General features: G+C 54.6%; 12 protein-coding genes across 12 annotated transcripts; 3 read left to right on the top strand and 9 right to left on the bottom strand.

Annotated features, from left to right (window-relative positions):
* Positions 1-12: 12 nt before the first annotated feature.
* Positions 13-1,161, bottom strand: G647_00420 (uncharacterized protein; the record flags this gene model as incomplete). The annotated part of the gene is made up of 1 exon (XM_008723823.1): positions 13-1,161. One exon carries the CDS (start codon positions 1,159-1,161, stop codon positions 13-15), a length of 1,149 nt encoding a protein of 382 aa, XP_008722045.1.
* Positions 1,162-2,182: 1,021 nt separating this feature from the next.
* G647_00419 (uncharacterized protein) lies at positions 2,183-3,258 on the bottom strand (the record flags this gene model as incomplete). Its single annotated transcript, XM_008723822.1, has 3 exons — positions 2,183-2,514; positions 2,567-2,767; positions 2,820-3,258. The coding sequence occupies 3 exons, from the start codon at positions 3,256-3,258 to the stop codon at positions 2,183-2,185; spliced, it is 972 nt and encodes a 323-aa protein (XP_008722044.1).
* A 321-nt stretch (positions 3,259-3,579) lies between these two features.
* Positions 3,580-4,467, top strand: G647_00418 (uncharacterized protein; the record flags this gene model as incomplete). Its single annotated transcript, XM_008723821.1, has 1 exon — positions 3,580-4,467. The coding sequence occupies one exon, from the start codon at positions 3,580-3,582 to the stop codon at positions 4,465-4,467; it is 888 nt and encodes a 295-aa protein (XP_008722043.1).
* A 563-nt stretch (positions 4,468-5,030) lies between these two features.
* Positions 5,031-5,674, bottom strand: G647_00417 (uncharacterized protein; the record flags this gene model as incomplete). Its single annotated transcript, XM_008723820.1, has 2 exons — positions 5,031-5,505; positions 5,640-5,674. The coding sequence occupies 2 exons, from the start codon at positions 5,672-5,674 to the stop codon at positions 5,031-5,033; spliced, it is 510 nt and encodes a 169-aa protein (XP_008722042.1).
* A 2,281-nt stretch (positions 5,675-7,955) lies between these two features.
* Positions 7,956-10,359, bottom strand: G647_00416 (uncharacterized protein; the record flags this gene model as incomplete). Its single annotated transcript, XM_008723819.1, has 2 exons — positions 7,956-8,562; positions 8,816-10,359. 2 exons carry the CDS (start codon positions 10,357-10,359, stop codon positions 7,956-7,958), a joined length of 2,151 nt encoding a protein of 716 aa, XP_008722041.1.
* Positions 10,360-10,913: 554 nt separating this feature from the next.
* On the bottom strand, positions 10,914-12,548 carry G647_00415 (uncharacterized protein; the record flags this gene model as incomplete). The annotated part of the gene is made up of 1 exon (XM_008723818.1): positions 10,914-12,548. The coding sequence occupies one exon, from the start codon at positions 12,546-12,548 to the stop codon at positions 10,914-10,916; it is 1,635 nt and encodes a 544-aa protein (XP_008722040.1).
* A 1,520-nt stretch (positions 12,549-14,068) lies between these two features.
* Positions 14,069-14,897, bottom strand: G647_00414 (60S ribosomal protein L10-A; the record flags this gene model as incomplete). Its single annotated transcript, XM_008723817.1, has 3 exons — positions 14,069-14,531; positions 14,582-14,750; positions 14,846-14,897. The coding sequence occupies 3 exons, from the start codon at positions 14,895-14,897 to the stop codon at positions 14,069-14,071; spliced, it is 684 nt and encodes a 227-aa protein (XP_008722039.1).
* Positions 14,898-15,429: 532 nt separating this feature from the next.
* G647_00413 (60S ribosomal protein L30) lies at positions 15,430-15,899 on the bottom strand (the record flags this gene model as incomplete). The annotated part of the gene is made up of 3 exons (XM_008723816.1): positions 15,430-15,525; positions 15,614-15,768; positions 15,824-15,899. The coding sequence occupies 3 exons, from the start codon at positions 15,897-15,899 to the stop codon at positions 15,430-15,432; spliced, it is 327 nt and encodes a 108-aa protein (XP_008722038.1).
* A 737-nt stretch (positions 15,900-16,636) lies between these two features.
* G647_00412 (uncharacterized protein) lies at positions 16,637-18,514 on the top strand (the record flags this gene model as incomplete). Its single annotated transcript, XM_008723815.1, has 1 exon — positions 16,637-18,514. The coding sequence occupies one exon, from the start codon at positions 16,637-16,639 to the stop codon at positions 18,512-18,514; it is 1,878 nt and encodes a 625-aa protein (XP_008722037.1).
* An 861-nt stretch (positions 18,515-19,375) lies between these two features.
* G647_00411 (uncharacterized protein) lies at positions 19,376-20,335 on the top strand (the record flags this gene model as incomplete). Its single annotated transcript, XM_008723814.1, has 1 exon — positions 19,376-20,335. The coding sequence occupies one exon, from the start codon at positions 19,376-19,378 to the stop codon at positions 20,333-20,335; it is 960 nt and encodes a 319-aa protein (XP_008722036.1).
* A 921-nt stretch (positions 20,336-21,256) lies between these two features.
* On the bottom strand, positions 21,257-23,326 carry G647_00410 (uncharacterized protein; the record flags this gene model as incomplete). The annotated part of the gene is made up of 1 exon (XM_008723813.1): positions 21,257-23,326. The coding sequence occupies one exon, from the start codon at positions 23,324-23,326 to the stop codon at positions 21,257-21,259; it is 2,070 nt and encodes a 689-aa protein (XP_008722035.1).
* Positions 23,327-23,728: 402 nt separating this feature from the next.
* On the bottom strand, positions 23,729-25,252 carry G647_00409 (uncharacterized protein; the record flags this gene model as incomplete). The annotated part of the gene is made up of 1 exon (XM_008723812.1): positions 23,729-25,252. The coding sequence occupies one exon, from the start codon at positions 25,250-25,252 to the stop codon at positions 23,729-23,731; it is 1,524 nt and encodes a 507-aa protein (XP_008722034.1).
* Positions 25,253-26,138: the final 886 nt, after the last annotated feature.

Raw genomic sequence — 26,138 nt, 5'->3', positions numbered from 1 at the left:
CTAGCACCATCACTAGCTACTGCTAACCTCAGGGGTAGGCCGGTCGATGAGCATGGCGTTCTCGTCGGCCTCCCGCCTGAGTGGTCCCGTGGCATTTCCATAGACCGTAGGACCTTCGACCACGCCATCCATGTCCATGTCCATGTCCATATCCATGTCGACATCGACATCGACATCGACGCCGCCGCCTTGATGCTGACCTTGGTTCTCGGAGGAGAAGAATTCACGGTCCGCTTCGTCGCCCTCGAGCAACCAGATTTTGACGTCGCGGTCCTTCCCACCGCTGACCAGCAGACCTTTTCCTTCTTTGGTCCTCCCGAAATCGATCCCCAAGACGACATCCCTGTGCGCGGCCTTTTCTCGCCAGAGGACGTCCTTGCTGGTGACGTCCCAGGCGACGATATCGCCGTCTTCACTCCCGCTCGCCACAAAGGCCTCGAGTCGTCTGTCCCCACCACCACCGCCACCGTCATAGTCATGTGTATAGCTGCCGACGGCGCCTCCGAGACTGTACTGCGCATTGACATGGGCCTGGTACGTCTTGACGCAGCGGCCCTCGACGTAGTTCCACAGTCGGACGCAATTGTCCAATGTCCACGCGACGAGGAACTTGCCGTTGGGCGAGAACTTGACGCTCGTGACGGCCTTGCGGTCCTCGTCGACGAGCGTGCGCAGACACTGGCCCGTCGAGGCGTCCCAGATGCGGATCAGACCGTCGCCGGCGCACGACGCGACCATGGTGCCGTCGCGCAGAAAGTCCACGCCGCCGACGGGGTCCGAGTGCGCGGGGAGACTCCTCATCACGCGGCCCGAGCGCACGTCCCACAGGAACACGGCCTCGTCGAAGGACCCCGTCACGAGCATGTTCCCCTTGGGGCTGAAGCAGAGCGAGTACACGTAGTTACTGTGCCCGGTCAGTGGGGACGGGGCGATCGGGAAATCCGACCCGAGCGGCGACCACAGGAGGATCGATTTGTCGTCGGACGCCGAGGCGAGCGTATACGGCGGCCCCACGGGCGACCAGGCTATGGCGTTCACGCCTGCCAGGTGGGCGCGGAGGGTGCGGATATGCTTGAAATGTGATGATGCTGGCGTGGGGTTGGCAGGGACGGAATAGATGTTGATGGTGTTGTCCGCCGAGGAGGTCGCCAGGAGGGCCATGTCGGGCGAGAATTTCAGGCATGTTATACCCCTGGCGTGGGCGCGGGGGAGGGTGACGAGGGGCGTGAACTTCAGGGCTTTAGGTTTCAAGGACGGCGGAGGGAGCAGCGAAGCGGAAGGTCGGCGGGAGTGTGAGTGCGAGTGTAGGTGCGAGGGAGATGGAGTCCGGGACTGCCGCGGCGAGTATGTGTCTGATCTCAATCTTGATCTCGACCTTGATCTTGACCGTGATCGCGAATGTGATTGTGATTGTGATTGTGATTGGGATCTTGATCTCGACCGGCGCGACCTCTGTTGGTGTTCGGGTGCGGAATCATAAGTCGAGCTACCTGTCGGGCTTCTACTCAGGCGTCTTCTCCGCGGGGAGAGGCTTCGGCTGCGACTTCGTGATCTGTCTCTGCGGGCTGTATCATTGCGGCTGTTCTCTGGACTCCTGCTTCTTGAGGTCGAGTAGCTTCTCCCGCGGCTCATGTCGCGTGCTGGGCGCGTGGATTCTTGATGGCGCGAGGAGGGAGGGTGGGTGCGTGGATTGGCGGCGGACTTGCGGGACGAGGATGAGTCTTCGCTTGACGTGCGGCGTCGCTTCGGCGGTGGATACCGGTCAGTTTCCATCGTGAAGGGGGGTTTAAATCTTTCTCACCGTCTGAGCGCGGCGGCGGGCATTCTGGCGTTTCGCAACGCGGTGCAAAATTTATACGGTGAAGCAATAAGCAAATGTGCAGGAAGACATAATGCTACTGTGGAGCATAAAACCAGAGGATCATCTTCATCTTCGCTCGAAAGCAAAATCTCAAGCTCGCCCAAGCACCTTTGCTCAGGTACTTTTGGCGAGCTGATGGACAATCCGTCGCTGTTTTCTTGAATCATGGCTACTTCACGCCAAACCCCTGCTACCAGATCGAAGGCAAATATGACAAAATAGCTGCCATTGACTGCCTGCAGGCCCTCTCCCATTAATAGAAGTACCGGTACTGTCAGGCCTGAATCCCACTCGAATTGATGTTATGAATGATTCGTCTTCTCAAACCACGGCCTCAACGTCCTCACCGTGGCGCCCGCTCGACGATCTTAGGTTCCTGGTGTTCCGACGGAAGTGGGTTCGCGTGCCTGCTTGACGATCTTTGGTTTCGGGCGTCTCCAGCGGAAGAGAGTTCTCGTGCCTGAGAGAGCGAACCTTGTCTTCAAGGTAATCTATGATTTTCTGAGGAGCTTCGGCAGAGTCAAACACTTTGCTGAGATTCAGACCCTCGAATTCCTGATCATTGTGCTGTTCCCAGCCGAGACCATTTGCCGTCCTCATCAGACCGTCAATATCGGATGCAATTCTTTTCACATCGCCCCAACTGGTTGACCCTGGCCATGTATTAGCATATTGGTAAGGTCAAGAGCCTCTGCAAATAAGTACCTATGACAACTTTCCCGATCTCATTCACTGCGGAGCGATAAGTATAGGCTGCCTGATCGAACTCCGTCGCAACCTTTTGAGCTTCGACAGTCAACGCTGAATAGTCCGGGATCGTCTGGTGGATGAGATTCTGCTTTAACGGCTCGACCACGTTCTGTCTGAACCCCTTTTCTAGGGAAAGCAGGTGTCTTTTAAGGTCCCCTGCTCAGGTTCTTAAGAGAAAGTCTCTAACAGGAACGCAAGCAAAACTTACTGTCAATCTCGCTGAGGCGGTCGTGGGAGTAAATCAGGCGCTTGAACGGGATTGATATCGGTACATCGCCCAGGAGGTCATAGTGTGGGCCAGCAACTAGGTCATCTACCGAAAGGCGCCTTTCGATGCCCTCATGCAGGTCCGCAAGCTGCTCGTCGAGCTTTCGGGCATCTCCCCCAAGCGCAATACATCGTGAGTCTCGCAATCGAGAAAACCAACTTTGGCGACTTTGGCGACGTGCAAGCTCGAATATTATTAGTCGAGCCTTGTGTATAACGGCACGAAAAGCATGATAGCAGTTCGTGAGGGTGATAAGGTCCGTGGTAATGGAGATATTTACTCCCCCTCGATAATTCGGAAGGTCTGTATCTGATGGGTCAGCATTTCCACCCCTATAAAAATATCCGCTCTTTGGGACCTCCGCAGTGTCGTCACCCATCTTGCCTCGGAGCCGTCTTCAGGACGATCTTGTGGTTGTTGGTGACACCAATCGAGACGAACAAGGGCACCATGGTAATCAACACCGTATGAGGGCCTGGGACGAACGCAACGACGATTGCTCCGCCTCCACAATCCTCGGCTCGCGACGAGGCGCAGGAGGCGGCATGCGTTGGCAGATGTCCTGCGTGTACCAATCAGAGAATCCTCTCCTCGGATAGCCCACTTCAGCCTGAAGGTGTCTGCATTGCGGACACGAGTAGCTGATCAAGTTGCGTTCTGGCAATGGGAGCAAGGATTAGTGCTGCATGTTGTTATGTCAATGGGTTCATCTCAAGTCGACCCTGGCTGGTTGCCGCCGGACAACAAGGCTGAAGCGATTGAAGCCGGAGTGATCAAGGAAGGCATGAGTTATGAAGATCGGTTATTCCACTACACCTACGCCACGCGGTACGACGAGCTACATTTTCTTGAATGGCGTCTGCTTCAGAGGATCAACATATTCAACCTGCAGAACAAGCTGGCACGTTTGAAAGGCACTTATTGGACAAAGCAACAAGTTTCAAACTCGGAGTCGGACGAACTGAGGAGCACCCTCCATCAGTATGGTGAGTATCCTGCTGACCCAAAGGGCCCTGCTTCTTCTGAGCCTTACTCGAACAAACTGCTAGTCACGGCCATCAAGGACTACGCGTTCATGCAAACGCTGTGCGAACTCCCCGAGAGCCGGTCCTACGAGCGTCAACGCGACCTTGCCATGGCATTCCCCGGCATCGCAGACCTTGACGGCGCACCCTACAACTCCCGCTACTGCACGCTCGCGGCGCCTCCTCCACTCATACCATCGGATCCCATCCGCCAAACTCTAAATCGGTTCCTGCCCAAGCGGCTCACGTATACCAAGCTTGAGATGGAAGCCAACTTTGACGACTTCCTTGCGGGCAAACCCCCGTCGACCATCTCGCCGTTTGTCGACAAAATGACTCGCTTTATCGTTGCCTTTACCGGTGGGGCTTCGCTCGTGGTACCAATGCTCATCATGAGCCTGCCGTCCACGAACCAGACCAAAAGTCTCACTACCGTGTCGGTGGCCGTGACGCTCTTCGCGCTGTTGCTCTCCATGGGCGTACGAACCGACAACTCTAACACGCTGGTCGCGACAGCTACCTATGCCGCAGTGTTGGTCGTGTTCGTGGGGACGAGTTCTTGATGTCTGGGCAAGAATTGACGTTCTGACGTCTGCGCAAACTTTGGCTCCTTGTTGTCTGGATAAAGTTCAGCCCAAGTGTAGCTGGACAGAGCGGGTGAACAGTTGTCACCTATGCCTTGAGTATCACTGCTTTGACCTCGAGATCCCGTGCCCCCATAACGTTGATTCCAGCAAGAATAGTGGTGGCTGGCGAGCTGTTATTTGTACAATCGAGCAATGAGCTAGCCATTGCTCTCCTGTAGCGTAAGCCACTATTTTCCGGCTCGATTATCCCACGAACAGAGATGTTATTCTTAGTGCAGGACGAACATTGTTGTCAATGGCGAGTTGATTATTCTACTTCGGCTCATCCGAGCCTTGAACCTTCAGGGTTGTGTGATCAACTGCGTCAGACTCGCTGTCCGATACGATTCCCTAGGGACGTCGTCAAAATGCGCACGCCCATCTCATTCGTTCAACTAAACTTTCTGCCTCGCAAACTGCCATGATCGCTCACTTCCGAGATATGTCACACTAGACAATCCATCCAACACGTATCATTATTCGTTGTTCAATTTTCCAACTCACTCCCTCTGCCCCATCAACACCCAAACCACCACCGTGATGACCATCATGGCCGCGCTGACCACGAAACCAATCCACCCGACGGCCAAACAGTACGCCGCGACACTCAAGCTCAAAAACACGAAAGCAAGACACTGCAGCAACATCAACCACATGCCTCCCAGGCCCAGCACGACAATGCCAAACACCACACTTCTCTCTCCAGCCGTGCGGGTCCCGGCCCCGCCTCTCCAATGCTTGTACCCGCGCGCGAAAGCATCACGGACATGGCGACGGTGAAAGACCAATCCGACGGAGACGAGCGTCGCCAGAGCGAGGGACAGGGTGAAGAACAACCAGGCCAGCGCGATGAAGGTCTGGATTTCCGAAAAGTAGCGGTGCGCGGAGCCGAAGATGCCGACCGTGGACGTGAAGGTTATGAGGGAGCCGAACGTGGAGAGGAGGAATGTCGCAGGGAGGAGAGCGTCGAGGAAGCTAGCGCGGCGTCAATCTTGACAGAGCGGCAGGAGGGCTGAAAGTTTGACGGGATGGGAATGCCACAGGCGGAAATGTTCAAAGACGTGAGGTCGAGATGCAAGAGCAGAGTGGACGGAAAGCAAAAGACTCACCGGAGAGCAGGAGGATCGGTAGGGTCGGTAGCCATTTCGAATTGCTGCATGGGGGATTCGTGAACGACGAATCGAAGCGTCTTGATCTCTATCTCGCCGACCTTGAGAAGAAGCGCTCGTAGAAAATCCAGGTGGGTTTGTGTTTTCTCAGACGCGTGGTTCAAGGTCGTTGGAGAGTTGAGATCCCGTCACCGGGACTTCACTCGACCAACCTGGGTCCTTGGTCCCAGACACGGGTGTCCGTATGGCAACCTCCACCACCTAGACAGTCGACCAAAACGCAGCTAAGCAGGTACCCGGCTTGTGGGTATGAACAGCCTTCACGCCCGCTCACCTGTCTGCCCGCGCGTCTGCCCTGCCAAGAACCACTCCCTCTACTCCGTAGTGTACAAAGCGCCCTGCTCCGCCCCGGCTCGGCTGCCTCTTGATAAAACGGGCGCACCCTGGTGCCGTGCGGCTCAATGCGTTCAAACGACCTCTTTGCGGACCTTTGGGCAAACCTTTTAAACACCCTGGTGACCTCTCTGACAAAGTCCGAGCAGATACCAATGCAGTGGGAAGTAGTAAAGCACACAGGCAAACAGGTCACCAAGGCAGACAGATAACTTGATCAACGAACACACACTTTCCGACCGACTCTTTTCTTCCTTCTTCCACTCAGTCAAACGCAGAATATGTGTGTTATATGTGTGCGCGAGCGTGTGTGTGAAAATGTGTGTGCGTATATGCGTGCGGGTGTATGTGTGTAAATGGACTGTGTTGTAGTACAGTCGAGTACATACATACGACACTCCGTATGACCGGTCGCGAAGTCCCCATCGCGGCATTAAGTGATTAATCACCTCCTCTACCCCATACCCAGTACTTAATGATCTCGTACTGAGTAGTCACATGGCGGCGCGGACCAGGGCGCAAGTCTGCATGCCACGCACGCGGCGTTTCAGGAAACGTCGGGGAAAAACAGGTTTCGAGAAGACTGTACTCGTAGCGAGCAGGGATGCAACAAATCCCATCCCCATCACCATCATGTGATGCGTGCGCATGGCATGGATGCCACGTTTCGAGATATCAAATCAGAATGACATCGTGTGATTTGAGTTTCGGGGTCGCTTTTCACAAGTTTGTACTGTCTCTACCTAGTATGTATCCCTGCAGTCGTCCAATGAAACTTAGGTACTTTAGCGCAAACTAATACAAAGTACTCCGGTCTACAAGGACCCTTGAAATCGTCTATTGAAACATGCTATGTAGTCCCTCGCTGCTTTACTCGGCCAATATACTATGTAGTCATACGATCGACTACTGTTATTTATTATGTGGATGCATTTTAAACGGGTTAGTAAGTTCTCGGTTGTATCTGAAAGGGAGTGCCGCCACTTGCAACTTGCATTAGATTCAGGGTGTGTTTCGTTAGACGACTTCAAGGGTAAACCGTAGTATGAGCAGCGGCGGCACTCTCTTTGCCCGTCGCAAAGTGGCTAACCTGTTTACCTCGTACACCATGTTCCCGGCATTTGAGAGTATCTCATGTGCACGGTTGTATCGGCTGCATAGAGCGGCGGGGGACCACACAACGTGTTTCATTGGACGCCTTTGAGGGTAGGCTGTATGTAGTACGAGCCACGAGCTGAAGAAAGTATGAGAGCAAGAGGAGAGAAATATGGAGTGTGTCGCACCCAGTCGATTCAATCCAGTTCAATTCAAGCCAAAGAGCCTTGTTTTGGACTTGATCCTATGTTCTCGTACAGTAATCAACCTGCGCCCTATTTCGTGTACCGTGTCCTGCTGGTGCTGTGGTAGTACTTTTCTACTCTTCTAGTGGCGCATACAGCCATCACATAGTGGAGTCACAATGGTGGACCGAAAGTGGACTTTCCTGCTTATCCAGGACTCCGTACTCCGTACCCGTACTGTGCAGGTGGATCGGGTGCATTAAGATATGGGGCTTCAATGTTCATGACTTGTGACGTGGAGTTCACTCGTGCTGAGTGCCACCGTATGCCGCCTTGATGCATGGAATTCTAATTTGACGCCTCATACAGATCAACTCGCACAATGACCATAATGTCTGTTGATTAGTGGCCCCTCAATGGCCGTGGCAGGACTTCATCGCATAGTCGTAATAGTACATGGACGCATGTACAGGTCAGGTCGTAAATGAAAAGTGTACTCGACATGAAAGTGAAGCGACGTATTCCTGCCACCTCAGACCTCTGTGCAAGATCCAAGCAGAATAGCAAACATGCCTCCACTGCAAACCCTCTCTCGTCGAGAAGAAGAAGAAGAAGAAGAAGAAGAATCTCAAAAGAGTCAAAATCAATAAATCGCCCGTCCTTCATCCCACCGCCTCGTCTCCACATTCGACCTGTCCTCTGCCTTCACCAGACTATCCTCACCAGGACTGCTACTCCCACCGGCCCTCCCATCCGTGATCAAACCGCCGGATCTCCTCCCTTCCAGTCCCGGCGCCAGATCCACAGGCCCGATCCACTCCCAAACACGACTGACTTCGCCAGTCTTGCCGCCTTCTCGATTGCCCGCTCTTACATTCGAATTCCCTTCGACAATCCTCCGCACGCTTCGCCACACGCGCTCACGCTCCGAAGCACTGAACACGCTTCTGAGCACGTCATCTCTGAGCTGCCCAATACTGATGAACGGTTCGGAAACCCGCCCTTCTTGATTCAGTGAAGCTTGCGTGGCTAACCTATCCAGCGTCGTGGCCACAAGGCCTGGAATCCGCGCCGTGTTCTGCTTGTGGGTGATGATCTGGTTGCGACCATATGCTAATCCGGAAACAAGCAGGATCAGAATTGCAATAGGGTTTCGATTCTCTGCAATTGCTCGTAGTACCGATCGTCGGATGGCGCAGGTGAAGGGGAGTCTTGCGAGAGAGGAGGATGAGACGAGCTGTCTTCCAGATCTGTGGATTCGAGAACAGGACTTCGAGTCAGTCAGTGAATCGCTAAAGAAAGTTTTCACGAATCCAGTCCAAAGCATCAGCGAGGAGAACTTGGGGTGCAATGACCATCAGGAGGAGATGGCTAAAGAAATCAAGGTGCAGGCCAAGGGGGTGGTAAGGGGGAACCGCGACTGGGTCGTCAACTCGGGTCATAGCAGGCATGGCCGTAGAGCTGGGGGCCGAAGTGCAAACGTGAATGTCACCAGAGACGTACCGATCCTGGGTAACCTGAACTTCATCTCTGCCCAATATATCTCCGAGGGCGCCGCGCCACAAATCCTCAAATTCCTCGTCGCTCATGCCTCTCCGCTTCATCTTCGATACGGTCTGCTTAAGGTCTTCCTCCGTTATCTCCAGCTGTGACTTTGTTGGTTTGGCCACGGCTTTGGCCGCCTGAGTCTCCCGCGCGACTGGGTTGGAAGGGGCTGTGACTTCCTCACCACATTCGTAGGATGCTCTCCTTTCGCGCAGTTCCTCAATCGCTCGATCTGCGACGGCTTTGATTCTTCTTTGCTTCTCACTGTCTGGCTCACACGTGGGAGGAAGTGGCACTGCGCCGTTCAAGCTCAACGGATGTGGTTTCAAAACAAAGTCGGTCTCACACTCCACTTCCATGTTCGGGTAGCAGACGGCATGTTGCGGACATGGCTCACAGCTGGGTTGGAAGTTTTCGTGCACCCAAGCGGGGATATGCGGGTTGGATGCCAGCGACCAGTTAGGCTCGCCAACTCCACAGTAACCGACATTGATCTTCTCTTGTCGATACCATGCTCCCAGTGCACCGAGAACCGATGTGAGGATAGCCAGAGGAGCTGTCTTGGCTATAGGGCCAGTAGGTTTCTTCTTCTTTCGTCGGACAAGAGTAGATGTTCTCCCCGGCACTAACTGGCCATTTTGCTCGTCCTCTGCAAGCTCACGAGCAGCATCAGGAGTAAACTCTTCTGTCGTTGTAATGCCGTCTTCAGTGTCCGCAGACATTACTCTAGAGATAGGGAAAGAAACCGTCGACCGGGAAGGAGGCGAATCTTCTGGCTTCAGAGATGTAGACGATGTCAGTCCTCGCTTGGTGGTGGTAGTCGATGACAAAGACTTTCGGGATCGCGAAGCGGATTTGCGGCGATCTGATGCAGATGGAGGGCTCGACCCGGATTGAAACGGGTTCTCGTCTGAAAAAGGGCTGGTGCCTGTTTCGAGCGACTCCCTCTTCAGTCTGGCATCTGGTTCCTCGATCTTAACGGCCGGTTCCAGGACAGGCTGAGTGGGCGCACTCTTTCGTGGTCTTCGGACAGTCGACTTCGCTTCCTCCGGTTCGGTATGTTCAGTGTCCGATGCGCGGGGTGTCCGTGTAACACTCCGTCTACTAGGAGTTTTGGTTCTCTTAGAGGTGGACGGCGCTCGACCAACAGACTCTTCGCCGGCGAGGTCCGACTTGCTCTTCCTGCTGCGTGGTGTCCTCGGGGCTGGTGGAGGTGGCATCAGCTGTCTGTCATCGCCCTCGTCGCCAGATATCGTGCTTTCTTGGCTGCTGGGCACATCTGTTATGCCTTTGCTCGTGCGCCGGACTCTGGCTTGCGCCCTCAGTAATTTCTCCCTCTTCGGTAGCAGTTCATTCCCGAGGATCTCCAACAGCTGGCTTTTCTTTGCTGAAGAGGGATAATGGATGTTGTGCGCAACGAGGATAGACCGCAGGCGCGGGACGGTCAGTGTATTCAGGTCGAAGCCGGGTTGCAGATAATAGAGTTCATCCTCGTCGGCCATGTTTGCGACTGCGGCCACAGGTCGCTGGTGCGGTTACGGTTATGCGACTACTCAAGAACGGAAGAGCAGGTGCAGCCACCTTGATCGGTGGCGAGGAGTCAGATGGGACAAACTGAACGAAGGAAAATCAATTACCTCTGGTAGAGTGTTAAGATCAGGATTGTAAACAATGGCGCAGTGCTTGCTGAAAAAAGACCAATCAGAAGGCGGATAGACTAAGTCATGTGATCGGTATCGCGCGGATTCGGATGACGTAGCTGCAGTGGCAATTTGCCGGAAAGGCAGCAGCAAACACGATTGTTGAAGCTCTGAAGCGCAATTGTTAAGAGGAACAGGTTGAATGGATTGCGTCTACATGAAGTTGACGGTGTATATTCATAACATGAGTCTCAGGCTCTGTGCCTGTCGTGCCTGATTTAATCCCGAAATAGCCCAATAAGTGGAATTCTTAGCCAGCATGTCATCGCAGCCCATAATCATACAGTCATATCCGTCGCATTCACTTTATGCTGTAACATGTCGCAGACATGTTCGTAATGCAGTGACCGTAATATTTACACTTCTCCCCAAGCTCCGCCGCTTGCCAGGATGCTGCCACTTCCCACACTGCCTCCGATATCCCAATAGTTTCGACTCGAGCCGCTCATCACCAGTGAGGCTTTCCGGCTGCTGCGCACACTTTCGCTGGCACAGCTGCTTGTGGGTCTTTTGATACTTGTCCTCGACTCCCTCCGGACGCGTACGGGAGATCGTTGGGTTCGAGCGATGAGAGGATGATGTTGCCGTATGATCGCAGTCCGCGTAGCTGCGTCTTCAATTGGTTGTCTCGAGGCTTGAGGGGATTGTGTCGAGGATCTGCTCACGAACCTATCTCTCAGATATCGGAAAACCATCTTCAGGTCAAGCTCTCGTTCCCAATATTCTCGCTCCCGCTGCAGACTCCTTGAGGAATTCAGTGGCGAGGTGGCTGAGACCGCATCTTCCTCGAAGCCCCAGCTTTCAGCATGTGCTGGGTCTCGGACTGTCGGTGGAAAGTTGGGTGTCATTGCTGATGAAACAGTATCGGGGACCCTGGCCTCCACTGCGGACGGCACAGAGTTCTGTTGCTTGGAATGGGCCACCAGTACCGGCATGCCTGCATAATCAGGGCTCCGGGAGTAGGTGGCGAAAGCTCCTGGATGTGGCGATAGTTGGTGCACGAACACGCCCAATTCACGAGCAATACGCTGGAGAAGCTTGTCCCTCCATGTTGAGTCTTCGACGTCGGGACCCACAAGCGTCTGCTCAGGAATTGTGGATAGAGGATTGCTGGACGATGGTCTCTGCTCGAGTGCCTCCTCTGGCAAGGACTCTCCAAAGATGACCGACAGAAGTGGTTCGTCAATGCCGATGACATCGCGAATAAACCTTCTCGTAATGCGACGCCAGAATGGTTCGGACTCGCCCAACTGTTCACCTGGTTGCGACAAAAAGTCGCTCTGCTTGGGTGTCGTCCCAAGCACGTCCTCGTTGACAGAGGCAAGAGTCTCTTGGTACGTGGACTGACGCGATCCTCGCCTCAGCCTTCTGCGAGTCTCTCGTTCCACTTCGTCCATTAATGCTTGACTCTGTTCAATCCGCCATTTCTCTATTCGCATTCTCTTTTCTTCACTAGCCTGAGCTTCAATCTCGTCGATGGTATCCAGCCTCCTCTGCACGCTTGACGGCCGGCGATGATGTCCGTCATGCTTTCGTTTCGGGTTGTATGCTTCGTGTTGCCATAATTGTTCGAGCACCGGTGGGCTCGAGGCCTGGAATGATCCCAGGCCGTCATGGGCTGGTAATACAGCACCCTGAGTCTGATTGGAGATGGTGGGGTATAGGGGAGATTCTCTGAATGCATGCAGTCCGTCGTCGAGACTGTCCAGCTCGCCGTCTTCCGTCACATCTTCATCAAAGACGGACGGCTCAAGTCTGCCTGACCGTCCCGCGGTATTCAAAGAAATGTCGCTTGCTCTTGATGCTCCTGCCGTTTGACCTGTCTGTGTTCTGGTAATAGTCGACTCTGCAGTGCTGGGGGAGAAAAGCACCCATTCTTGTGATTCTGAGATTGGCGTTGGTTGTAGATGTGTCTGCGATGCTGATTCTTGTGACTGATTCGCGTTGATCGTGATGGGTCGCGGGGCTGCAGATTGCTGTTGGAACGCCATGATTCCCAACCCACGGACGTCCACAATCGTTGCGCTGCAGGGTGCACGAACGATACAGCGTCCCTTGACCGTGGTCAGGATCTGCGATAAGAAGAAGGCTTGACTCGATAATGTATGACAAAGGCCTGCAGTCTTTGTGTCGTTAGTCTTCTTTGTCTCCTCTCTCTGCCGTGTCGGAGATGTATACCTTGCTAAAGGTGGAGGTCCAGCTCCGACTGAGGAGAAGGGTGATCAATAAAGTGCTCTATCGGGAAATGTAGGGTCAGATGGTCGGTCGACAGGGGTAGTGGTAGAGGCTCTGCTCGAGTATAAGGCGGCAGAAGTATTAATGGTAGTCGTTAGGGAGTGAAGAAAGGGTAGAGGGTGTTGGACAAAAGGAGCAGGCAGGTCGTGGCCTGCACTCTCAGGTTGGTTGGGAGTGTGACACGTCCCAGTTACGAGTGCTGTGTAATGGTTGATAGAACAGCTGGAAGGACTCTCCGAAAAAGGACGGAGCGAACCAGGCGCAGGTGCCAGATGACCAACGCTGCGGCCAAAGGCGTGGTGCATGACGAGATGCAAGATGCCTTGTAGGTCATTCTGCTATCATAGGCCATCCCTGCCCTCCGCTCCCGGCTTAGTCTTCCTATCCCGTGGGCTCGTTGGCCGACAGATAAGAATCCGAAAGATCTCCCATCTCCCTCCGGCCTAAACGCTGAATCCCACGCCCATTTCTCTCAGGGTGCCCGTGAAGAGCTTCGCTACGGGTTCAGGCGGCTTTTCTGACTAACACTTCCTGATTAAAGGCGCACCTCCTAATAAAACACGCGACCCTTCTCTCATCTTCTCTCTCTTCAGCCACCGTCGAGGAATATTACCGTTTCCTGCAACAGCTACTGCATCCGTAAGGCTGCGAGGCGGCTTGGGGTTCGACCATGCATGACCTTAGCCGACTGGGGCCAAGATTGAAAATTGTTGCTCAGGCACGCAATCTGACATTTTTAGGTGTATTGTGGCAAGTACCGTAGTCAACAGCTTTGATCACGTCCGTGAAAGAGAGGATCATGGTTTCGAGCCCCAGGAAGTGGATCACTTACCGCATTGCCCGTCGTTCTCGTCCAGATGATGTTAGTATTCAGGCAAGATAATCATCGATCGACCTGGCCGTACGGACTAACACCCACGTGACAGGTGAGAGGCACCTAAAGTGGTTGTTTCTTGCTTCTATTGCATCATTTTCGTCATTTTGAAACACGCTTTCGCAACAGAGCACCGTGAAACTTGGATTCATCATATGGTCTTGGGGCACATCTTGTTCTATGGTTGTCGGAGGTGCTCAATGCACTCCCAGTCGACTAGTCGAATACATTTGCCAGCTCACGACTGTTCTCCTGGGGCAGAAGAGCAACTCGACCGAGACCGTCCTAGCACATCCTCAGATGACCATGCGTCTGTGGATAGTGCACAGTGACTTCCGGTTCGCAGTTCACTTTCAACCTCGCAAATTCACTCTCCATGGCCCGCATATCCAGACGTGACATTTATGCCTCAGCAGCAATCTCACTGCCACCCTCGTAAGCACCGGGGAATCGCTTCATGTTTTGTTCAATGCTGCCCTTGTTCCTCAAGAACTGAACGTAGGCACCGTCAATCAAAACACGACCCTCTTGCTTGAGCTTGACATATTCCTCGCGTCTGAGAGGTGTGAAACCCCAGTTCTTGCTGACGATGATCTTCTGGCGACCGGGGAACTTGTACATAGACCGCCGGAGAGCCTCGATAGCAGTGGCGCGGTGGGCGTCTCGGGTTCGGACAGAGAGAAGAATTTGGCCAATGTTGACGCGGGCGACAGTGCCGTTGGGCTTGCCCCACGCACCTCTCATACCGGTTTGAAGTCTATCGGCTCCAGCGCAGGACAACATTTTGTTGATGCGGACGACATGGTACGGGTGGGCTCGGATACGCAAATGGAAACCTTCTTTGCCGGCAATTTTGACGAGATACCTAGGACTTGTGTTAGACCAGATAATATCTTGGATCGTCGGTAGACATACTTGTTGGCGCAAATACGGGCGGCCTCAAGGGCTTCAGAGCTCAGTTGTTCGTACTCATTCGAGACCATGTGGACGCAGAGAGGAAATTCGTCGACATTGGCACGCTTTCGTCCGAGGTCGAAGATACGAATCTTGGGGTCAGGTACACCGCGGTTGAATCGGGATTTTGCTGCGCATCTCCGTTAGCATGTACCGTCGTTGGCAGAACGACAAAAACGAGTACGTGAAAGACGGTGCGGTCTTTCGAGGGGCAGGGGAACTCACGATAAGGCTTGTTCTTGCAGTAACGGTAGCAGCGAGCAGGTCTTCTGGCCATTGTGACAATTTTACAGACTGACTTGCACTTCTTGCGAACGATAGTCCCAAGGGAAGAAGTTGAAGAGGCGGCGATGACCCTTTGTACAGGTTTTGGATTTCAAAGCCAAATGCCAAGCCAGTGGGCAGTGCGATTTACGCCACCTAGAGCCGCACAACTTGCCATTTTGAGTCATTACCCGGCTTCGGCAGGTTTTGGCTCTGAGTGCGGGCGGCCCCAAGTAGATCCGTGGCCTGCCACAAGATCGAATTTACTTCTACAGGTGCTTGTAAGAGGATATCGAGCACTTCAGGAGATCATGCAGAACTTTCAAGATGCTACCTGAGACTTGTTGAAGTTGAGAGCAAGCTCTGCGTTCATTGGGAATATCTTTAATCCATTGGTTCCTATCGTGGTTACACGATTTCAGAACATGGCCCAGCACTTGCGCCAGCATTTTTTGGTCTCAACGCTTTCTTGAATGCAATCGGCCTGGGTTGGGAAGTTTCATTACATGACAGGCGACAATGTATCCCCACGCATCTTGCCTCGCTCACGAAGCAGCGCCTAGGATGTCAGAGTCGCCCGGATCCAGGATGGCCATTGTCGAGCATCTGTACAGCTTACCAGCTGCGGTGCCCAGTTCGATCTAAAACGGGGACGAGATCGTGTTAGCTGATGTCCCTCCAGAGCGAAAGAGCTCCTTCTCAGGGCCTTGCTTGTGTTATATCACTCACGTTGTTTCCCGCAAAATGGTGGACATTGGTCTTTGACAGCATGGAGTAGTATTCGAGCTCGCTCTTGCGGAGAGGAGGTGTGTTGCCAGCGATGATGACAAGCTTGGCCTTGCCGGATCGGAGGCACTTGAGCGTTGACTTGTAACCAAGGGTGACTGTTCGAAAGAGTCAGACTTGGTTCGACCGCTTTCAGGATCGATGGGAACCCACCTTTACCAGACTTCATCACAAGCGCCAGGCGCGAGTTGATGCTGTCGGTGGTCTTCTTCGCTTTCTTTGGTGCCATCGTTGCGCTCTACTAGTTGTGGAAGTAGAATTGATTGAAGGGTGCGCTCCGGCAAGTTGATGTTTGAAGGGTTTCCTGTGAGGTGAAATTTGGGAGGCTAGCGCAAATCAAATGGCGAAAATGGCATTGCATGTAATGTGGCCTTGGCAGAATGGTCGACCAAACCGCTCCAAGTGCAGTCCGGCTGAGCACTCAGCCACTGTGCCACTGCACAGTTCACGTTAGCAAGCCAAGCACCAGCCAGCGGCATCCTCGCGCCCCATTGTCGCCCCATGCGGCTACCCGTACGCAAGCAGGGGGCCCTGTGGGCCTTGTTTCCGGCGTGCCTGTGCCAGCAGTGCCTCACAAGCAAGGGCTCGAGGCTCCGCCGGTGCTCCTGCTGTTTATTGCACGCACGAGACTGGCATGCGCCCAGACAAACCATTGATGTTGCACTCGACTTTGCCATAGCTGACGAGTTTGCCAGCTGCACAGCAATATCCCGCATCTGTTTCCGCAACATCACCGTCAAACCCGTTCAAGCTGAACGTCGATGAGGCGCAGGCTCGCTCCCTGACCAGTCCGACGTCGATTCCAATCTCCAGCCAATACCATCCACATACTGCACACTATTTACGTAGCAGTCAACACACTGCACCTGATCCATCCAGTCAGTGACTCGCGATCTGACACCCTCCTTTGGTACTTCAACGCGAGCCGGTTACTTGGCCCTGCACCCACCACCCTTACCCTTCATCATGGCGACGCCCAACTCGAGAACTCCCCTCGCTGGCACCGCGTCTCGCCGCACGCCCAACGAGAATAGTCCCAGCAGACCTACTGTTGCAAGTTCCGTACCCGCAAGTACTGGAACTGGCCTTGCCAGAACTCCCTCCTTGCGACAGGCTCGGCCTTTGCGGAAAACCCCGACTCGCACAAGTATTTCCCTTGCCTCTGGCGACCACGAGTTGGAGGATGAAGAGGCCAGATCGAAGAATTCCGAACTGGTAAAGGAGATACAAGATCTGCGAGATCGATTCGAAAGGGCCGAGCAAGTTTCCCAGCAGTATAAAAATCAGCTGGAAGCGATGCGGCAGGATTTGGACAAAGCCTCGCACGATCAGACAATTGCAGAGGAACGCGACTTTCAAAGCCGAACACAGGTGGACCAATTGAGGGCAGAAATCAATGACCTGAAGCGGGAAAACCGAGAGCTGGAGAGGCAGCGTGCGGAAGATGAACGGCTTTTCCAGCAAGAGCGAGACAAGCACACAATGAAGGAAGCGCAGCAACAGGCGACCATCAACCGCCTGAATGAAGTCCTGCGCCTGAACGGCATCGAAAGATCCAACGCGAATAGAAGTGGGGGCGCCACTGAAGCCCAGTTTCCCAAGGAAGACGTGGTCGCAGAAAACGCTACACAGAGAGGTAATGCTCCAAACGTCATGCATGTCTTGCAGCAGAAAGAGGACACCATCAATGCCTTGCAAATCGACCTAGCCGAAGCACAGCTTAGATTGGCTCAGCAGGAACACTTGCAAGATGCACGCAGGCTGGATCTGGAGAACAAGGTCTCGGAATATCAGCGACTGAATGCGAAACTCAGGGAGGAAAACGAGAGTTACGAGATGCTCCTGAGTGAGAAGACTCTCAAGGGTGAATTTATGCGTCATGATCACAACCAAGACGAAGCTCGTGGAATGAGCTCGCTTGCAGAGGAGCTCGAATCCACAGAGGAGACCGAGGACGATATTGCAGACGGCCAGACCGAGGGATACAAGAAACTCGACGCGGACAACAAGTCCTTGAAGGCGGAAATCGAGGCCCTGCGGTTATACATCGACAAGATTATCGGGCGATTGCTGTCGCACGAAGGCTTCGAGCACATCATCCAAGACAAGGACGATCCACCTCCGCCTCCCGCAAAACCCATGGCCGAAAAGGCACTGCCTGCAATCCCAGATCAGCAAGCTGCCGCTCCGCCTACAACCATAGCCGGCGCGGCTACCGGATTCTTGCAGCGGGCCAGGTCGGTAGTGCAACGACCAGGGGGTAAAGCACGCCCAATGTCGTACATACACCCAACAGCAGCAGGGCCGTCCGCCAATGAAAATCCGGATACAGCTCCAAGTATCCCGTTGAATCGGGGCCATCGAAGGGCGAGATCTGATCAGGCACAGACTGACGCGGCGGCCGCTGCGGTTGTGCAGCAAATGACCCGTGGATCCCCTATGAGAACGGTCTCAGGAAGCCCCTTGAGCCCTGGCATTCGACCACTGAGCCCGCCGTTATCGCAAGGTCAGGGATCTTACTTCGGCGCGGCCACCTCCACAACAACACGAACGCCGTCAACCTCCGGGAACCGTGTGAGCAGTTCGGCCAACAGTGTGATGAGCGACTCGCATAGCGATGAACAGAAATCCAACACTGACGGGAGCTCGATTGCGCCACAAGTGGGCGGAGAGCGGCAAAGCCAGAGCAATATTCCTGGAGCGGTGATGAAACAAAACCAACTGAGACCGTTGAGACTGGTACAAGAGCAAACAGTGCCGGATGATGAAGTAGCAAAGCGCACCAACAGGGGTAGTATCTTTGGATGGTTCCGCGGAAGTACTATTGAGACTCAGGAAGAGTGAGGAGCTGCCCATGGGGAAGAAGTTATGTTCACCGAATACCCCGTTTGAATAGCATCTGTGACTGCGGTGAAGAGCTGAATGATAGAGACCACACCGACGCCAGGCTTTTCACCCGCGCAAGTGGTACTTTTGTAGCCGGGATCAAGGCGAAGTAATGGAGGGATAAGACCCTCGTACTCGTAATCTACTGACACTGGCCATTTGATCTTGTTGTTGAGTGATTCATGTTGACGACTGAGCACCCATTATGGCGCTTCGAGGCGAGGACGCTCCTGCAGTTACTCCATACCTGACCCCTCCGCGGATTGGACGGCTAAAGTGAACGCAGGAACCGGGCCGCGCGCGCATTGCTGGTCTAACCTTCTAAGGCATCCCGCTCTCCGCTAAATTGTGCGCTGCGTGAATTTTGTCGAGTTCTGTCCTTGCGCACGACGGGATTTCTTGCCTTCCAATTCGATCCCGTCGTCCTCTTCGGAGCCACTATGCAGTTCGAGCACTCGTACTCGTACCGCTTCATTCATCCAGGCGGGCCATATCACGGCGTGGCCAATGCGGTTGTTCTGCCGATTGGAACAAAGACAATGGCGGGGTGGAGGCGTCATCTTGACCGACTTCGCGATATCTGTTTGCATTCGCCTTTTCTCGAGTCACGTACTGTAACTCTTCTACATGATTCATTGCTTTGTCCGTACTACCTATAGATTTCCCCTTTCTTCCCATCCGTGGCTCTCCTCAATATCGTGTGCATACAATCCTAAGCATCTGATACATCACATCGACTGCACCGCCGCCTCTTCTCCCACGAACTCACCGCAGGCCCAGCGACCTCGATCGTCCTCGGTGCATCGCCAATCGCCAGTCATGCACTCTCAACCAAAGATTCATCTCGTCCGCCACGCCCAAGGCTTCCACAACTTGGGCACCGAATTCCACTCGCTCCCGGACCCTCGCCTCACACCGCTTGGAGAATCCCAATGCGCCAAACTGCAGGAAGAGCACTTCCCCGCCGACCGACAAGAATCCATCTCCCTCATCACCGCCTCACCCTTAACGAGGACACTGCACACTGCTTTTCTGACTTTCAAGCCCGCACTGACGTCCAAGGGCGTCAAATGCAAACCCACCATCCTCGCAATCCCCGACGCCCAAGAAACAAGCGACTACCCCTGCGACACGGGATCCGACGTACCCGTGCTCAAAGCATTCGTCGAGGAACAGAAATGGCCCGTCGACCTCTCCCTCCTTACCGACACATGGAACGTCAAGACGTTGGAGAACCGTTATTCTCCCGCATCCGCGGCGATCAAGGCCCGCGCACGAGATTGCCGCAAACTGCTGCGTGAAAAGGCACGGGAATTGGCCAGCAACGGCGACGACAACGTGGAGATTGTCCTAGTCACCCACGGAGGGTACCTGCACTACCTCACGGACGACTGGGAAGACGCGGCCAAGCTCTCCGGCACGGGCTGGGAAAACACCGAGTACCGCACCTACACGTTCGAGACGTCCTTCCTTTCCGACGACGATTCCGAAGCACACCTCACAGAGACCCGCGACTCGCGCCACCGGCGAGGCATCTCGCACCCGATGCCCGATCACGAGAAACAGAAGGAACTGTTCGAGCGGATGATGCAAGGCTGGGAGGACCAAGGGTTGCAAAACCCGGCCAAATTGTCCCCTGCCGTTGCGGATGAAGAGGCCGAGGAGCACGGACAGCAGCCCGCGGATTTGCAGAGGCATGTCACCCAGGCGGCCGACGAGGCCGAGAAGACGGAGATCAACACGCAAACCCAGCCGCAGAGTGTTACAGTCAGGGCGTGATAGTGACTATGGCAAAGCGGAACACGTGGGTGGAAGGAACAATGCGTGCGCAGCCCTACCGCTCACTTTCACGATCAATAAACGAGGGAGCTTTATCCTGACGGGCCTCTGAGAATTGCAAGGCCATGTAATGACGATTGGATGACCGGCGCTGTGGTATAGGCGTAGAGGCGCCAGCTTGGGCTTTGTCGAGAAGGGAAGAAGGGAGCTGTTTGGCATTCATACATTCAGGTGCACGACCTGACCAACCACGGACACGTGCCGCTGCATGAGAGATACGACCTACTAGAGAGAAAATAGAGCTTAGAGACGATAGAAGAATAAAGAGCACTCATAGACTGTCCGGAAGTCGAAGCACCCAGAATCAGAATTAACATGCGATCAATGAGAATCGGCCTGTACAATAGACGTCCAAAACTGCATTGCATCTACTCTGTTCTCGCGATCCATGGCGAGCACACTACTATGTAGAGACTACAAGCACGAACCACACTTCTTTATTCTTTGCCTCTCACTCCCCTTTTTCCCATGCAAGAGCCTCGCAACGCCACTCACGTCCCTCCATACAGTACGAGGATAGTGAGTGAGTGAGTGAGTGAGTGAGTGAGTAAAATCAAGACGCCGTTTCGGTTCCCTTTCCTGTTCCCGTTCCGGATGAGCCCATCCATGCAAAGTCCAGTTCAGGAACTTGTTGTGGCATTGCACGAGTCAGTATCTTTCTCTCACCACCGCTGCCGCTGTCTCCGCCTTGTACTCGTGCCCGTGTTCGTGCTCGCGCTCGTGCTCGTGCTCACGGCGCTCGCGGTGAGGCCCATCCCAATCCGCACCTTTACTTCCTCGTCTCTGCGCTGATGCTCCTCTTCGTCCCGCTGCACCCGTCCGCCCAGGATGCGACCCATCCGGCAAATCGCACAGCCGACTCTATCGAGCAACGCGGTAATTGCCCCTCGCCTGTTCTTGTTTAAACCCTTGTTCCTGGCTGGGTAGAGGCCCACGTTTCCTCACGCTGGCGGCACTCCCACCCGCATTCGTACTCGCGCGTGGGTCGTTTGTCGGCGCGGCGGCCATCGTATTGCCCAGACCTGGGATGGCACCCGGTGCGAGCTCGCCGCCGCGGAGACCGGGGATGCCACCGGTGCCTGTGCCGCCACCACCACCTATGACTGGAAGGGAGGTCGTTCCGGGCAGAGGCAGCGGGAGGGGGAAGCCTGGGATTTGTACCGGGCCTCCGACTCCAGGCGGCGGGGGCGGGGGCGGAGGCGGAAACCCAGGCGGGAGATTGAGTTTCGAAAAGTCAAGTGGTTGAGGTGGACCTCCCGTGCCGGACTGCTGCTGCTGCTGCTGCTGCTGCTGCTGGGACATGGCCAGGAGGTGTTGGAGGCTTTGGGCGTCCATTCCAGGGATGGGTGGGAAGGGCGGGGGGATCGGTGGAGGCGGTTGTTGTTGTTGTTGTTGCTGTGCGTGGTGGCTGGACGACGGCCGGACGTTGTTGTTCTGCAGAACGGGGAATGATGGGAGCGCCGCCGCCGATCCATTCATCCCCATTCCCATCCCCATGCCTATACCCGGCAGGCCTGATGGCATGCCCGACAAGCCTGGTAGTCCCGGGATCGCCAGTCCGCCGGCGTGGTCACCCGTGTTGGCGCCCTGGTCCTCCAACCCCTCGGCCTCGTCCTGTTCTTCCATCTCCTCCTGCTCCCTGGCCTGCTTCTTGCCGAATTTCCTGTCCCACGTGCCTTGGGCCTCGGCGCCTTCCTCCCCAAGGTGAAATTGGTCCTTGAAACATGTTGTCTGGCCTGGTTGCGCGCGGGACCAGAAGCGCGTGTAGTGGTCGTTCGAACCCGTCGCCAGAATGTGGCCGAGGGGATGCCAGTCTAGCGACCAGATTGAGGAATCATGCGCATGGGGGATGCGATGGGCGGGATAGATTGACTGTGGGGGAGCGGAGCGGGGGTCGCTCGTCGAATATGGCGATATCGTGGCGGTAGAGATTCCAGCAGGGGTGTTGGGTTCGGTGAGGAGGTACGAATGCAGGGACCCGTCGTCGCCGCCAGTGCTGATTAGACTGGGATGGATCGGATGCCACGACAGCGTTGTCACGCCTTTCTCGTGCCCGCGCAGGATTGCCACGTCGCGCATCATCCGGAGGTCGAAGATGCGGGTCTGCCCATCTCGGCCGGCCGTGGCGAGGAGTTGATCCCGCAGGCGGCTGAAGACCGTCGCCGTGATGGCGTTCTTATGGCCGTGCAGGGTCGTCAGGCTCCGCGTGGTGCGAGGATCCCACAGCCGGACACTGTGGTCTTTGCTCCCGGAGACGACCAGGCCCTTTTGAGGATGCCAGTCGCAGGCTTTGACGTCCCAGCCGTGGTCTTTGAACGTGGATTCATTGGTCGAGGAAGTAAAGTCCCAGATTTTCAGCGTGTTGTCATCCGAGGCGGTAACGAATTTGGCGTCCGAGGGCGCGAACGCAATGTCTCTGATGGGCGCATCGTGACCCTTGAACTGATGCGGATTGTTCAGTGTCGGCTGGAGGTAGTACACTGTGCCTTCGTCGTTGGCGGCAACAAGCCAGTCCTTTCGATTCGACCACTCGGCCGCGCGTAGAGAACTCGAGCCCATGGCAGTCACGGTCTCAAAGTTGAATGACATGCCGTTCCAGAGCATGAATTCTCCGTTATGCACGCCGGCAAGCAAGCGACGACCTTCGGGCATCCAGCGCACCACAGTGACCGGCTTCTTCGATTTGCCTAATGAGGTGTGCAAATGACGGACGGGTATTGACTCGGCGGGTGCATCCCGTCGCGCCGGCGGCGGTAACATGTCGATGACATAGCTCTGACTCGGCCGTTCTTGCTCGTAATGAGATGTGCCTTTCCACGCGGGTCGCCGGCTGTTCATCCATTGAACCATGGACGAGCCATAATCAGTGATCGGGCGCGGTCTCCTGCGACGGAAAGCGCCTCCGTCTTGGTCATCGTAGACGTTGGCCATGATGACTGAGCTGTGTCCTCATTTGAACAAGACGTGAAAGGGGCGATAAGCTGTCTCTGTTGGTGTTTCTCCGGGGGGGGGGGGGGACGTCCTGTTGACTCCTGGTTAAGACACGACGAGCTGTCAGGAAGGATTTTCTCCAGCAAGAGACAAAACACCTAGAGCCGACGCGCTACGAATCCGAATCTCTGAAGCTCTTGCGAGACGCGTGATATGGTGTTGGTGGTTGTCAGAGAGCAGCACAGAATTAAAGTCCCAGCGTCGAGTCTCGTGAAGCCGAGTTACGTGATCACGTGATCTAATCAATGGAGTGACATCGTTACATGCAAGATGAAGGCAAACGCATTAGCATTGTAAATAATTTATGAAGACAACATTTTGAAACTTTGTTCCGTGTTCCAATCACTGCGCGCACTGTGCGACCTTGCTGAGCTCACCGTACTTCATCTGCCACCAGAAGAAGTATGTCATGGCAGCAAGAGGTTGGCCCACGATCACGAAACTGAGCCAGAAGATACAATTGCCAGCCACTTTGCCGCCGAATTTCCCAGACTTGGACAGGACTTCGGTGACTGCAATCAGCGGTAGCTGCAGGACCATTCCTAGGAACGCCACTCCAAGGATGTTGTGAGATGGTATTCCGATGGCCAGTTCATGCAGAAACCCCGAGAAGACAAACACCCAAGTACTCGCTGCCTGATGAGACCAGCCGCGTCCCACAAGGGGGGAATAGATGTGTCTTCGCATGAAGTGATAGACGGGCTTGTTCCAGGTCGACCAGTACTCCTTCAGGTTGATACTATTCCACCAGTCTTCATAAAAGACCCGGTCACCAAACATCATGATCTCCGCCAGTGCGTTGAGGAATGAATGAAACAAGGCAAAGAACCCAGCAAGCCAGACAATCATGGCGATGGGTGACAATTTCATCACTCGTTCCGCGATTGAGGATATGTTAAACGAGGCCATCCCACCTAACGAGTTGCGCAAGAGTGGAACTGCATACTGAGCGCAGACCAGCCAGATGAAGACGCTCAGTGCAACGACTTCGCCAACTCGCTTGAAGACAAAGGTCCATCTGATCCGGTCCGTCCGGGGGTAGCAGGGTTGGTAGATCAGTGTGGGTGCCCACCAGAAGTAGCATAAATTCGGGAGGGTAATGTTCTTCGGGTACGGACAGCTGGAGTAGAACTCAGGCAGGGCTGAATCGGGGCCGCCCGGGTTCAACATGGCGTGTCGTAGGTCTCTGTTCGTGAACGCATAGGAACAGGTTTTGAGCCAGACAACGATGGCATGGAGTTCGCTGATTGTCCCGAGGCCGGGATTGTGAATGCGGTAGTAGACCCACCAGCTCGAGATGGTGAGAGCCAGCGTCGCGTTCATAGTATGTGCGATAGCAATCAACCACCATGTATTCAAGAACTCTTTCGTTTGCTTCTCCGTCTCCGGCTTCTTATCGGCATCGGGGTCGGTCTTCTTTCGTCTTCCAATCACTCCTTTGGCATGCTCCATGGCCACTCTCTCGATAATGTAGGCGATGAACAGGTGACAGGGCGTGCAAGCGTAGAGCACCAATGCCGTTTTGACGTCTCGGCTGCTGAGGTTCGACTTGAGGGTGATCAACAACCCATACTTTCTGGCGTTCTCGACAACCAGCCGCAGGTTCATGACGATGATGGTCAAGACCATGAGGTTACGGAATCCGATGAAGCTGGGGCTTGCCGTCGTCTCGTGGCTGAGGCATGAGGGCTGAGCTTTGGAGTGCGGCGCTGCCACATGTCGATACTTGCTACGCACCTTGCGTGTCGGTTGAGGAGGCTTGTCGTCGGCTCGGGAGGGAACTTGGACAGGTGCTCGAACATCGTGAAGGCCCTTATCCGCGATGTCTTGGGTCTCCGAAATCAGGCTGTGGACATTGTAGGCCATGATAGATATGGGACCGATACTGAAATCTAAGTATGCAGATGCGAAGAACAAAAGTATGCTGTCCGTAGTCCAGTCGTGGGTGTCAATGATCAGCGATCAGCCATACTCAACGGTGTTCAACCAATTGCACAGCACAGAGCTATACGAGGGAAGGAGCATGAGGGATGACATGACGGAAAGCATGAATCCTATCTTCAAAAGGGCTGCAACGACGCAGGACCCTTCCTCTGATCTGGGCTTTCGACCGGATGGCAAAATGGCAGAATGAAGAAGCACATGGCACAAAGCATGAAATGTGACGCGCCGGTCGGATCCTTCGCAGCCAGCGCAGGATGAGGTACGACTTACGAGGGTGAGGGGCTTCAGGCGGCGGGCACTGGACAGAGGGGCCTGCGTAGTGGGGATCAAAGCCCCTTAGGCCCTTTCTCAGGCCTGAAAGTGCCTGTGGTTGGGAAACGAGGAGACTCGGGCTGCGCTTGTTGGGCCTCTCTACTGCAACTAGCATTGGTCCAACGACTTCCCAACTCTTTTGCTGTGCTTTGCCAGAACAGTACCGAAGGTACCTGTTACCCAGTCAAGCAGAAGGCAGGCCGTATTGTCAAGTTTGAGGAGGGATCATATTGTTGTTTCATTTCACGGATCTCAACGTCGACATACAGCATTCAAGCACCGAGTTGTCCCACCGGTACTTCCCCTTGAAATGCGCAAAATGTCCCTATACCAGGCGTGCTGCTCTTCCTCGACCGTAATGAGCTATTGTTGTTCTTCTGTCTCTATCTTCATGAGCACAACAGCATATCCAGCAAACGGCCATGCTTAGAAGCGTTCAGCTGGGCGCCATTGCCATCAGACAAATCTCGTGGCACGTTCTCTGGTGACAGGCATG

The sequence above is a fragment of the Cladophialophora carrionii genome, assembly GCF_000365165.1.
Source record: "Cladophialophora carrionii CBS 160.54 unplaced genomic scaffold supercont1.1, whole genome shotgun sequence".
NCBI lineage: Eukaryota > Fungi > Ascomycota > Eurotiomycetes > Chaetothyriales > Herpotrichiellaceae > Cladophialophora > Cladophialophora carrionii.
Note: the sequence above shows the minus strand (reverse complement) of the source record. Positions and strands in the feature narration are given on the sequence as shown.